The sequence below is a fragment of the Sceloporus undulatus genome, chromosome 2, assembly GCF_019175285.1.
Source record: "Sceloporus undulatus isolate JIND9_A2432 ecotype Alabama chromosome 2, SceUnd_v1.1, whole genome shotgun sequence".
Classification (NCBI taxonomy): Eukaryota; Metazoa; Chordata; class Lepidosauria; order Squamata; family Phrynosomatidae; genus Sceloporus; species Sceloporus undulatus.
The window spans coordinates 322533449-322547260 of record NC_056523.1 but is presented as its reverse complement, the minus strand read 5'-3'; the positions used below and the strand labels follow the sequence as shown (position 1 = coordinate 322547260).

The following is a 13812-nucleotide window of genomic DNA, read 5'->3' as shown; positions in this document are numbered from 1 at the left end:
TGTTTATTTGTCCTACTATCCTTTTGACGTTATAATTTTAGAAGGAACATGGTTATGCTATTATTTTATTGTATTTATGAATGTGTATCATTTGCAAAACTCTGTAAATTTAAAAATGTAACTACTGTAACCTAGAATTAATATAGCTATTAATAAAATGCTTATTACAATACAAATTTAAAGAAGCACTTTTTCAATGGGGTTTATTTTAAAATCTACCAGTCTAGATGATACTTGCTGCACATTCAGTTTCCCTCTCCAAATCTGTACATCTCCATTTTCTCTCATCACCTTCCAATCTTCCATTATAATTGAGTAACCCTGCTACTCGGCTCCTGTTGGAACTAGAAGTCTTGTTTAAGTCTTAAGAAGCTTCCTGTCTCAGCAGTAACTATCACTTTGTTTCCTTGAGTGAGAGGTAGACCTTTTGAGTCCTTCCTTCCTTCCTTCCGTTTGAGCCTTCCTTTAATAAGGAGACTTATTTCCTACCAAATGAAGTATGATCAAAATGTGTATAAACTACCCAATATACAGTACTTCAGCAGATTGATGGGCACCAATAAGAATAGTCCAAGCTTTTGCCTTCCCCCTCAGCAGTTATAGTCTGTAAAGCAAATGCTGGGCTGCTAGATTGTACCCTATGCTCTGATGTTACTCTGTTGCCTGGGAAGGGTGGCTGCTTATATCTTTCTTCCCTTTACCTTCTCCTTTCCTTGTTGTTGGAGAAGCTCAGATAATTTGTTCTTAGTGTGAAAGAGAACTTACTGTGAGTGAAATTGAATCTACAAGAATTTATAAGACAGGGTAGGCAGAAGTTTTGAAATACAGTTTTCATAATCTCCAGCCAGCATGCTCCAGTAGTTGGGGTGATTAGACAAGCTCATAGAGAATCAGTCACAATTGCCATGGAGCCTCCTCTGTTTGGAGCAGCATGCCACTGGATGCTCCTTGTTGGCAAGCAGTAGTGGGAGGCAGAGAATTATGGCTTCCACACTCTGCTCATGTGTTTCTGTGAGTACTGTAGCTGGCCACTGAGAGGTAGGGTGCTGGGTTATACCAGTGGCTTTTTAGTAAGCTGCTGGACTAGAATGCTGGATTAGATCAGTGACTGTTTGGAGGATAGAGAGCATCTCCTTGGACATCTTCTTTAAAGTTCAAATTAAATCCCACCGTAGACTCACTATTCCAATGACATGGAAGCCACCATTGGACTTAGAAGTGATCAATCAGGATTCCTCTAATGTTTTTGTGATAATTTCCCCCCTATAGATAACATAGATCTGCAAAATTGAGGGTCATAAAAACTTTTTAAAAATGTGTGCTGATGTTCATCGCAATTTTGGTATTCTGCATCCAAAAATGACTTCAGATTTGCTCCATCGCATACAGTTTTTTCACAACTTGCTTTGATGTTTCTGTGTTGTAATATGTGACTGAATAAAATGTTCCTACAAAAAACATGTCCTGCAAAGAGTAAGAAAGGGGGTAAATACTTTTAACAGAATTTCAAAATACCTTCATTTTCTGATGTGAAAGACAAATTTCTTCAAAAGCACTAAAAGAAATCATATTGGAACATCAGCACCCACACTTAATCAAATCTGTGTAAGAACTGAATTGATAAAAATAATGAATTTGTGGAAAAAAAACTGTGTGGTATGACATTTGTTTCTATTTTTCAAATTGAGCACCCAAAAATGCATTAAAAACAGCTACAATCTTTAGTAGGCCTCTGTAATTTTTAACCTATTTTTCCCTCATCCCTGTGTTTATTTTGTGCTCATTCTCATTTCCAGATGACCATTTTCAGAGAATGCCTGATTTGTGTATTCTTGCATGGCAGGAGTTGTACTACTTTCAGTCCCTTCTAACTGATTAAACACTGCAGTGCCTGTTTACTCAGAAGCAAGCCGTAATGTGTTGAGTGGAACTTAACTCAAGGAAAAGCATGCATAGGATTGCAGTTTGTGATGTAGAAAACATAAAAATGCCCTGCATTTATGTACACCTCAGTTAACAATGGGCTATTTCCACCAGGAAGTTTTTGTAGATAACCTTGAACCCAGTTATTGCATAGCTCCCGTTCACTCCACTGGTGCCTGAACAGAAGAACTTCTTGGTAAATTATGTCCCAAGAATCCTACCTGCCTATCTCCCATTCCACTAACCATGGTCTGTTCAATTTGCTCTTTGATCAGGCTGTTGTTGGGGTAAACTGAATTCAAATAGGCACAGTAATTTTCCCTTTTCCAACTTGCATTTGAAAGTTGAACCTAAATGCAATATTCAGAGAGATATAGCCATGTTAAGTCTGTAGAATCAATATGTAGAGAGCTCTTGTTGTGCCTTTGAGATTTAATTGAAAAATGAAGTTGGCAGCATGAGCTTTCTTTCAGTTAATCTCAAAGGTGCTACAAGATCTCTCTACATGCCAAATGCAACATGCAGTGGGCCCTTGTTATCCGATGGGATTTGGTTCCAGGACCCCCCATGGATAACAAAATCTGTGGATGCTCAAGTTCCATTAAATACAGTGGCATAGCAAAATGGTGTCCCTTTTATAAAATGGCAAAGTCAACGTTTGCTATTTGAAATTTATACCTTTAAAAAAATATTTTCAAGCTGTGGATGCTTGAATCCATGGAAAAAAATCTGTGGATAAGGAGGGCCAACTGTATAACATTTCTGTCGACAAATGGAAGGCATTCGACTTAACACCAGTTTCTTTTTCTGTTTCTTGTTTAAAATTAACCTTGGAAGGATAATCCTGACTTGTTTTTCTTTACTTGACAACTGTTTATTATTGTTCAGCATGCAAACTACCACTTGTCTGATGTATGCTAAATTTAAGCTAAGTTATAAGGTATGCTCTTTGGATGTGTGGAAGATACAAGAGTTGGAGCTACAGATAGCAAGTTTATGCTTGTATTTCCTACTGATGAAGACTTTCACCCAAGTTATTCTCTGGGTAGGTGATAAGAATATCACTCTGCATGTATATACATTTATTATACTTTTTTGCATGATTATACATGTAGGAGTGGTACAATTTTGACTTTACTCATATGGTTTTCTGAGTAGACACTTCTTCATGGTCTCTGTGCTGCACACAAATGGGTTTTCATGCTTGTGCAGGGATGCATTCAGAATGTTGTAGAGCTGAGTAGCTTGGTGGGAACCTTGTCCCCTCCCTGTTATTGCATATGTCCAAGACTGCCAAGCTCCTGTCAGTTTCTCTTCATCCAGAGGAACCTCTGTTTATTCCCTGCATGGCTGAGTAACTTCCTCCCTTTCTACTTTAGCTACTTATCTCAGCTTCTCCCTTTAAGCTTTGTTTCACCCATAGGCTAATTGTTTCTTTGTCTTATGGGCATTCTGAGTGTCTTTACTGCATTAGTGAAGGACACTTGGTTCAACAGTGTTTTATTTGTAGAGGCTTCACTTCTCAAAGCTTTACTGTTGGGAGCAGTCACTTCAAGTTGCAGACTAGGCTACTACTAACCATCCACATCTTAACAGTCTCTGGTGTTGGCCCCATCAACTACTGCTGTATTCATAAGCAGGGGATTCTTTACCTCTGGCTTCTCCAGCACATGAATCGAAGGCCTTTCTGTCTGAACCTAGGTAAAAAAAGGGGATCTCACCAGTCAAGACAATCTGAACGGAAGATGAAGAAGAACTCCAAACTTAAGGAGAAGAAGAAACATAAACATTCAAACCAACTTCCTGTGTCAGCACCAGTGACTTCTCTAGATTTGACCACACAAGATGATTTGACACTAATTGTTCTAAGTCATTCAGGCAGGCCATCAGTACCAAGCACAACTGATCTCCAGCCTCTCTTTATGCAAGATGTTGAAGAACGTCTTGAACAGAACCTATCTGCTCCACAGCCTTCGTCTTCTCCTCATACTGCTTCTGAAATCCACACTGTTACTTCACCTTTGCATTGTGACTCTCCTAGACACAGAGCACTTCCACCATCTCCAAGATGGGGCAGATCTCCTTTCTGGACAGAACTGTTCCTATGTGTCTTCTGACCCTTCTTATTGAGATTATTGGTACTAAGAAGACTCGCCCTATGCATCAGTGCCTTGCATGGACCAATACAGGCAAGAACATCTATGGAGGAAACCTCCCAGATCATATAATTCTTATTCAGTTTTGTATCGAGATTGTTATAATTACCACGAGTTTGCCTACTATAACTTTTCATGATGTTCTCTGTGTCTTGAATACCGAAGTTGTTCTAGATTGTTTCGCACTTACCTTCCACCTTGTTCTCCTCAGCTTTTTACTACACCTTTGAGAACAGGGTCTTGTATTTTCCTCACTCACAGTATATTTAACTGCAATTATAGCCCATCAGTCAGTGTCTCCCATCTTCTATTACTCTATTTTTCTATCTGGTAGTGAAGAGATTTCTCAAAGATCTATAACAATAGCATTTGCATTTCTGTACCACTTATCAGTGAACTGAGCACTCTCTAAGTGGTTTACAACCTGTAAGCCAATTGCCCCCAACAAGCTGGGTACTCATTTTACTGGCTTACATAAGGATGGGAAGGCTGAGTCAGCCTTGAAGCCCTGGGACTGAATTAACAACCTTGTGGCTGCAGTACTGGCATTTAACCACTTGCGCCACCAGGATTTAACATATCTCTACCCATTAGCTCCACCCTGGTTTCTGTCACTGGTCCTATCACAATTAATGCACAAACCTTTTGAGCTTCTTGCATGTGTAGACAAACATCTCCATACCCTGATGGTAGTCTTTCTTGTCACTATCACTTCCGTAAGATGAGTGAGTGAACTTACAACCCATCATTGTGATGAATCTTTCCTTTTCTTTCACCATGACAAAGTCTTCCTCTGTCTGGACATTACTTTTTCTTCCAAAGATGGTCTCTCCATTTCATTTGAATTAAGACATTGCTATCTTCTACTTGCTGCCATCATCAACTCTAGAAAGGGTGCTCCATTGTTTTCACCAAGCATTAGCCTTCTGTGTTCAATGTACAGCTACTTTCAAACATTCAAACTGGTTGTTGATTAGTTATGGAGGGCCCACCATTTCTGGAAAGCTTCATAGTCACCCATTTGTTTGAGGTACAGAGACCATGGAGGACAGGTTGCTTACCTGTAACAGTGGTCATCTGTGCCTTCACACAACCTGCCCTACCTCCTCCCTGGTTCAGGTTCCTATTTACTCTCTGACAGACTGAAACTGAGGGGGTAATTTGATGGTCTTAGAAAATGTGTAGTAAATAGGGAAGGTGTTACTGCCAAGCTACTCATCTCTAGAACATTCTGATTAGGTCCCTGTGCAGGCATGAAGGTCCCTGTGCAGGCCGTTTGTATGAGGGCACAGAAGACCACTTGAAGAACCCGTTACAGGTAAGCAACCTGTCCTTATCTAGACTCAATTGAATCTGCTTTTGACAATATTGCTAATAATTAAAGTAAATCTGTGTGAAAACTGATAAAAGGAATTATGAGCAGCTTCTTAATTCGTTAGTTAATAAACAGTCAATATTGTACTTGACCCTCGTATCTTCTGCACTCAAAACTTTTTTTTTATTGACTATGTGTTGTCAGTTGATACCAAGTTGCAGTGAACTCTGATGATTTTGTTGTGGGGAGAAAAAAAATACCACTCTTAAAGTCTGCATTATAATTAGTTGAGAACACCTGTTCTCTGCCTTACCACTATTACCAAATTGTCATTACCTGTAACTGTGTTTTGAATAGCAAATGTCAATTTTTTTAGGATTTCTCTCTCCTTTACACAGTCATCAGCGTTTAATGCTGGCTCATTTTCCCCTTGTTCATGCCAGTATTTAACCACTCATTTATCTTTTTAAGTTCTGTCTGTCTTACTTTCTGGAATTCTAACCTTGTTTCAGGAAACAGTTGCTATTTGATACAGATTTCTTCTTAATTTATATGTTTCTTTACTGGAATTGCAAAACTGATTTAAGTGCATCTTTTAACAATAAACTTTCTTGCTTAGTCAACCATTTTGTTTTTAAAAACCTAGATCTAAACATTCCCAGATTCCTGTTGGTAGCAATGTCTAAGCTCTTGGCAATGTTTCAGCTTGATAGCTAAATGGAACTTTAATATTTAGAGGCAGTGTGTCTCTAAATACAAGTTTCTAAGTTGGGTGGGCTGGTGACAAAGTCTTTTATCTTCATGCCCTTCTTTGGGGCTTTCTGGGAACATCTGGTTGGCTGTTGACTTTGACATTAATCACATAATGGAGCACATTTCTATACTGCCACTGGTTATAACACAGTTGTTGTTGTTTTTAGGTATGGGAGCTAACAGCTCCTACATGTAAAATAAGAGGTGCCTTTGTATTGAGTCAGCACCAGTGGTTCTCCAAAATGCTGTGCAGAAGTATTTTCAAGCTTCATGCCATGATATCTTTTATTTGGGATTGCTTGGGAAACTCTTATACAAGGAAATGATATACCAGGCATTATAATCCATTCTCAAATCCCCTTACCTTCTTTAAGATTGTTTTTATATTCCGTTGTAGAATAGAATGAGAGCCATTTCTCTTGACAGTGCATTGGGTTTCCTGTCTCAGTATTTCCATGGTGGTGTTATGTGACCTGCAGGAGGGGAACAATTGTATATTAAACAGAGCTTGGAAAAAGGTCTGTCCCCACTGCTTTTTGGACTGTAATTCCCAGAATTCCCAATGGCATACTAGCTGGGGTAGAGTCTTCTGGGAGCCACAGTCCAAAAAAGTAACTTATCCAAGCTCTTACCATTAATGTGTACAATTCAGTGGCCTGAGATGCAAGTCAATAGCTTAGAAGACTTTAAATGGGAAGGAGACAGACATAGGAAGGAGAGGTCTGTCAGTGAGAGATCAAGGCAGCAGACACTGAAAGCTGAGAGGAGTTGTAGAACTTAGACAAACATGTGAGGAGATGTCTTATTCAGAGGGTGGGTGGGACATCAAGAATATTTAAAATAAAATCATTAAGATTATACAAAGTTTGAGAGCAGTTCAGGTTATTGCTCCTGCAGATGGATCTCCAGATCATAAAATAACGAAGGGATACTACCAATGTTTTTCTTGGTCTTAACGATTGATTCTGAAATAATGGAGTTAGGAATGTAGTTTTGGATATTGGATTATTTCAAGTATTATGGGAAAACCATGGTTTGGTAGTCACAACTGTTCTGTGTTTCCATATGCCAATTCCCTCCTGCAATTCTAACTTCGTGGGAACCATGGGTTGTGTTATCTGTATTGGGGAAACTTTGGTGACTGCTCTTTCTATGATATATCTCCAAACTACAGTTATAATCCTCTTCAAACATTGACTTCTGATTGTGGTTTGAAGATAAACTATGATTAATAGTACCCATGGTTTGCTGAATTTAAACCTCAGGGCAAATTATTATTCTCAGGAACATTGAAGTGCTCTGGGGAATGAGCATGGAGCAGATTTCTGAAGCCATGCCATGATTTTGTCTTGTCTGAACTAAGCCATTGGTTTTTCAGTGTATCCTGATTTACCAATTTTTCTGAGAAGTCTCCCTCTCTACCCTTTCCGTTTACATGGAAAATATCTAAGTTACCAAAAAAAAAAAAAAAAATAAAATAAAATAAAATAAAAAAACCCCAACCCCACCAAATCTTTATTGAGAACAGGCATGTTGTACTTTGATTTTATTTCACTTGGAGTTATTTTTCCCTTCTTGCCTCGCCTAGCAACAAAAACATGCTACTTTAATTTTGAAAAGAATTGCATGCCATTTTTTAGTGTCTCTGTTTAAGTGAGTTGAAATAGAAGAGTCATCCTTATTTGTTATAAGTTCACAAATAAATCATGTAAAACTTTTTTCCCAAATTTAATTTGCCAAGACGATTTCCCTTCTCATTTAAAAAACAAAGCAGCAAGCTATAACCCTTTATAAGATTGGATAGAAGATTTAGAAATCTGCAATGCTTGTTCTCTGTGTAGTGTAGAATTTGACAGCATAAGTAGAATTGTAAGATTCTTGGATTTCTTTTGTGGGATGAGGTATCTTTTACTCGAGCAAAAGAGAGCATCCTTGCAATTGGTTTGCTATATTAAACTCAATTTGATGCTCTTTATGCACATCAAGCTCCCTTGCCTGGCTTTGTTTTTAACCTTGGCCAAATGCCTAAGTGAGGCTTAAACAATCACAACAATTTCAAAACTATGCTGTGAAAATTAAATAAAGAGTCCAAAAAATCCACTTATATAAGTATTCTGTTAGCCCTGGTGGCACAGTGGTTAAATGCCTGTACTACAGCCACTCATTCACAAACCATAAGGTTGTGAGTTCAGTATCAGCCAGGGGCTCAGGCTTGACTCAGGCTTGACTCAGGCTTGCATCCTTCCGAGGTCGCTAAAATGAGTAGCCAGCGTGTCAAGTGTAGTTAACTTACATATTGTAAACCACTTAGGGAGTGCTTGAGTGCACTTATAAGCGCTATAGAAATGTACTTGCTATTGCTGTTGCTATTGTGTGTGTGTGATTCCCAGTTCTGTTCATGTTGCCTTTTGATCAGCCTCGACTGAAGTGGGTATTTCTTCCTAAACTCTGCATTAGATGTGATTGAATTACTTACAATGTACACATGACAGAACAAACTGGTTCCAAAGGAATCTGACGCTTGACTAGATAAGTGCTACTCAGACAATTTGTGAACCATTACCTGTCAGTCCGTGGCCAATTTCCAAGAATTAAAAAGAAAAAAACCAACCTTCAGTTGTAGCCGTTGGGAACATATATGATACCAGTCCCTGGCACATTAGGAAAAAAAGATCTAGGTTGTCCACATCAGATTATCTGTTCTAGATATCTATACATGCTTCTTTTCAGCTAGGAGAGATGCCCAGACCCATAACTTGTGAAAAAATGCCAGACACTTTTGAGATTAGGGGATGCTTCTTAGACAAACTATTTTAGTCTAGTGATGAGAATCTTTAATTTTAATTCAGGGGAAATTTGTTTGCAGGTCTATCTGAACAAGAGATTGAGTACACATCACTTTTTTCACACTCATATCTTCAGTTTTTGAAGTTATTCAAAAGTTCAGAAATGCAAATTTTGGCTACTAGGGACATGTTAGGCAAATCTGGCCTGCTTGCACAGTGTGGACCAATGACACATTTAGAGATCTATAGCTTTGTACTTCTTGTGAGATATAAACCTTATTCTTTTTAGCATGATGTTCCAGGCAGTCATCTCTTACATGTGATATGAAACATTTATTCATTTAATATTATAACAGCTTGTATTTTTATTATCATGAAACTGTACAGTTCTTTTGCATTCATCCATTTCCATCACTACTTTTGCTCATTTGATTTTTAGCGTTAATCCTAGAGATATAGATAGTACAATAGTCATAGGGGCTGCATTTCTCTATGTCTACATGTGTGTGTTCCGAGATGCCTGTAATCTAATAGCTGTGGGTTTTCTTATTTTCCCAGATGGACCGCCAGTTGTGGCTCATTATGATATCTCAGACACAAACTCTGACCCAGAAGTGGTGAATGTGGACAATCTATTGGCTGCTGCAGTAGTTCAAGAGCACAACAGTTCTGTTGTTAAGCAAGACACTGGGCCTACTTGGAGGACGAGAGGGCTGCTAGAGGAGCTGAATGCTGAGACAGGTGGGTACGACGAGCTGGCTGGAAACATTTTACCAGTTTTTTATATGATGATTACAGCCACTTCCACTAAACCTTCCATTAAGGCTTATGTAACTCTCCCATGCAACCTGGAAATCTCTTTGTATCAAGCTGGATCCTGTCCCTAACCCCCCACCCCCACCCCCGCAACCATGACATTTTAGCTACGACACTTGGGCCTGCAGCAGACAGACCTGCAAGCCCACTTGGATTACAAAGCAGGCCAGTAAACTTTGAGATTTGTCCAGTTGTTAATCAAGACAATAATAATAAGTTGGTTTGATCCCCTTTACTTTTAAGGACATGTGGGGATAATATAGTGGGGTCCTTGGTATTCCAGGATCTCCTATGGATACCAAAATTGGTGGATGTTTTAAGTCCCATTAAATACAGTGGATCGTGAGATGGTGCCCCTTACATAAAATGGCAAAATCAAGGTTTGCCTTTTGGAATTTATTTACTTATTAATATTTTCAAGCTATGGATGCTTGAACCTGTGGATAAAGAATGGCCAACTGTATGTTGCTTTGATTTCAATAAGGCCTTTGACAAGGTCCCCCATGACATTCTTGCAGACAAGCTGATAAAATGTGGGCTAGACAATGTGACTGTTACGTGGATTTGTAATTGGTTGACTGGCTGGACCTAAAGGGTGCTCAACAATGGCTCCTCTTGTTCGTCCTGTTTTCTGCTGCTCCAGAGACTAGAACATGGAACAAAGAATGCAAGCTATAGGAAAAGAGATTGCACCTTAACGTTAGGAGGAACTTACTGGCAGTAACAGCTGTTCGACAGTGGAACACACTCCATTGGAGAGTGATAGAGTCACCTTCTTTAGAGGTTTTTAAGCAGAGACTGGGTGGCTATTTATCAGGGATGCTTTGATTGTGCATTCCTGCATGGCAAGGGGTTGGACTGGATGGGCCTTGTGGTCTTTTCCAATTCTGTGACTCCATGACTCTATCCTCCCTGCCCTAATATGAGAAAAACTGATGTCTCTCTCTCTCTTATAGTGGTTCATGTATGGACATGAGCATATTTGAGTGAATCCAATAGACAGTTATTAAAAGAGCAAACATGAAGTTGCTGGTGTTTTAACCAATATTTTGTCTTTATTGAGGGACCCCCACATGTTTTTGACATGGTATCCACTTTCTGTAACGAATGCGTTTTGTGGTCGTACAGGTCCCACATACAGTGATCCTGAATATTTCCTCAATATAAGTGGGCCATATCTGGGAAATTTCTCGATTCACCTTTTTGTGGTAGTAGCACTGTCCACAAGTACATTTTATCTGTCATGTCAGATATGTTGAATGTGCCCCAATTAAGGATTTTTCCCTTGTCATCCATGCTCTTGTCACCTTTTTTGAGTCCAGGAAGAAATACCAGTGTGCATACAAAGCTGAATGTGTTTTGAAAGTCTTCTTCATTAGCTATTAAACATCCAAAGATTAAGACAACGGAATGTATTAAGAAGACCACTACAATTAAGAGGGGGAAAAATAGGACCTTGGGAATTGAAATGTCCTTTCAGCATTTGCTCATAAACTGACAAAAGCGAGCTTCTCCGTGCCTTGTTCATTACCAGTGGTGAAAGGGAGAAGCATCTATCTGGTTGTGTTTCACTGGTACTTTTGTACATATATTGTCATTTTATGGTTCTCTACATATAGCTGAAGTAATTTGTTTCTTTTCATGTATATCTTTGAATTATTGTGTTGTAGCATCTTGGATGTTTAGTGTTAATGTATAAGTGGCACAGCTGATATTCCATTTCCTGTTTCAAAATCAGAAATACACAATCCATTTTGCGGAATTTTGATGACAGGATATAAACTATCTGTTGTGCTACCAGTGTCTTGTAGGAAGCAAACCCTTTCTTTGCATGGCATTTTATATCAACTGTGTGAGGATTTACTCATTATGCAAGAGTGCCTGCTAGAGTTGTCAAAAATGTGTCTGGTAAAATTGAGACCTCTCACCCACCAACATCTTTCTGCTATTGTTGATTGCTATTTATGCATATCAGTCTATTCTGCACCTGCAGTGTAATGAGTGGGACCCTTGATATGTGTAGGTGGTGAGAAATACCTTCCTACTGAGTATTTGCAAGATGATCAAGCTGCTAAGTCTCAAGGCATGTTTGCCTTTTGCTCCTCTTCTGCAGATCACTTGGATGCTGGATACCTACCAAGTGACAAAACCCCCACCAGCAACACCCAGGTCAATGAAGAAATTAATATTGCCTCATCCGACAGTGAAGTGGAGATTGTGGGAGTTCAGGAACATGCAAGGTGATCATTACATTTTTCCCACTTCTGTTTTTACCATTGAGTCTAATTAAATAACTGGAATATATATATGTCATCGGATGAATTGCTCATACAGGTTGAGCCTCCCTTATCCAGAGTTTTGAAATTTGAAATATTCCAAGAGCCATGGGTGGCTGAGATAGTGACACCATTAATTTCTGATGGTTCAGTGTACACAAAACTTGTTTCATGTACAAAATTATATTAAAATATTGTATAAAGTTACCTTCAATTTACATGTGTAAGATGTATAGTCCGCCCTTTCCTTATGCGGGGGATCCATTCCAGCCCCCCCTCCCCCGTGCATATGGAGAATTCTGTGTATGATCAAGCCACATTTAAATGAATGGGGCTTGTGCACGTGGGAGCACAGTGGCGTGTGCGCACCATGGGCACATGTGGCACTATGCCTTATGGGGGCGCGCTGCCGCTTTTCCCAGTGCGGCTTTCAGCATATGCTGAAAGCCGCATAAGGTGCACCTGCGTATGATGTGGGCGCACTGTATATGCAACATAAATAAATTTTGTCTTTAGACTTGGGATCTATCTCAAAGATATTTCATTATGTACATATATGCAAATACAGGTATTCGGGTCTAAAAAAATCCAAAACACTTCTGGATCCAAACATTTTGGATAAAGGAGACTCTATCTGTACTACTTTTTTTTGTTGACAGCAAATAGGTAATTTTGCCTCTCCTTCCTCCCATTATTGAAATCCATTGCCTTTCCTGATTTAACCTTGGAAGTATGTACAAATTGAAAACATGCCTAGTGTCAAATTAATGGCAGTGGTTTTAAAAATTTTATGTTGCACTTATAATAAGATGAACATGGAGGTGGAAGAGAACAGGAAGGATGCCTTCAGCACCATATCTTGTAGAAGTATGCATTGTTAAAAGCTGCTGGAGGTTTGTTTTTTGAGGGGGTAATCAACTAAAAATGAACTACAGAACTCATAGGAAAGTATGGGTGTAAAGTCTTAAGAAGATCTTTTTTGAAAAAACAGGAAAGAAGTTTGTCAGACAGCAGGGGAGAACAGAATTCCAGTCACAGGGAGAAGTGAAGTGAAGGCAAAGAAAACCAATGAGGTGACAAAAGGAAAGGCAAGCTGTGAAAAGGAAGAGCCATTTGAACAAAGGTGCCAAGACCAATTATATCTCAATTTCCAGTTGAAAGCCAAATCTGTGGAATTATGCAAACTCCTTTTGGTGCATTTGCAATCCCCCATGGAATTCTGCATACTAGTGGGAACCCCTGTGTCCTGACTATTAACATGTGGCCTCCAGCCACAGGCAACTGGGATATAGTTCTGGTTTCAGACTCCCCTCCCCCCCCGAAAAGGAGGTCACAAACAATGCAGATGGCCTTGATTATGATTGTCTAAAAATGGCTAGGGAGCGAGAACACATCTTGGGGCCATTGGTTAATTAATTGTTCCAGGCTTCTGCTTTCATGAAAGAGTGAACAATAAGCAATCTCAGATTTACCTTTTAAGTTCCCAAAAATTGTTCTGGTATTTAAAAGTAGATGTTTTTTTCCCTCTCAGATACATTAATATGTAAGCAGTCTTACATGAAAAGGGTAGAGGCAGAAGGCTGGAATTCTGTCAGTTCTTCCAAAAAGTAACTTGAAACATGGCCCTTAGGATCATCTCACCCATGCCCTTCTCCTGTCAAACAGGAGAGCAATCTTACCTGGCTTAATATGCCTATGTTTCCCCATCCTCTCTCCACTCACATGAGCAGGGAACATAAGGGAACATGGTAGGAAATACGAAGTCTGTGTGTGCTTCTGATATTTTC

The 13812-nt window shown here is 39.2% G+C and overlaps 1 protein-coding gene across 3 annotated transcripts in view; it reads left to right on the top strand.

Moving 5' to 3' along the window:
- Positions 1-13812, top strand: part of C2H18orf25 (chromosome 2 C18orf25 homolog) — a 69438-nt gene that overhangs the window by 49554 nt on the left and 6072 nt on the right. For 2 of the 3 annotated variants that reach the window (XM_042449038.1, XM_042449039.1), the window contains 3 exons: positions 9492-9674; positions 11863-11989; positions 13017-13148. In XM_042449038.1, the coding sequence (XP_042304972.1) occupies positions 9492-9674; positions 11863-11989; positions 13017-13148 (442 nt within the window). The remainder of the gene's footprint in view (positions 1-9491; positions 9675-11862; positions 11990-13016; positions 13149-13812) is intronic. The other variant, XM_042449040.1, reaches the window with a different exon arrangement.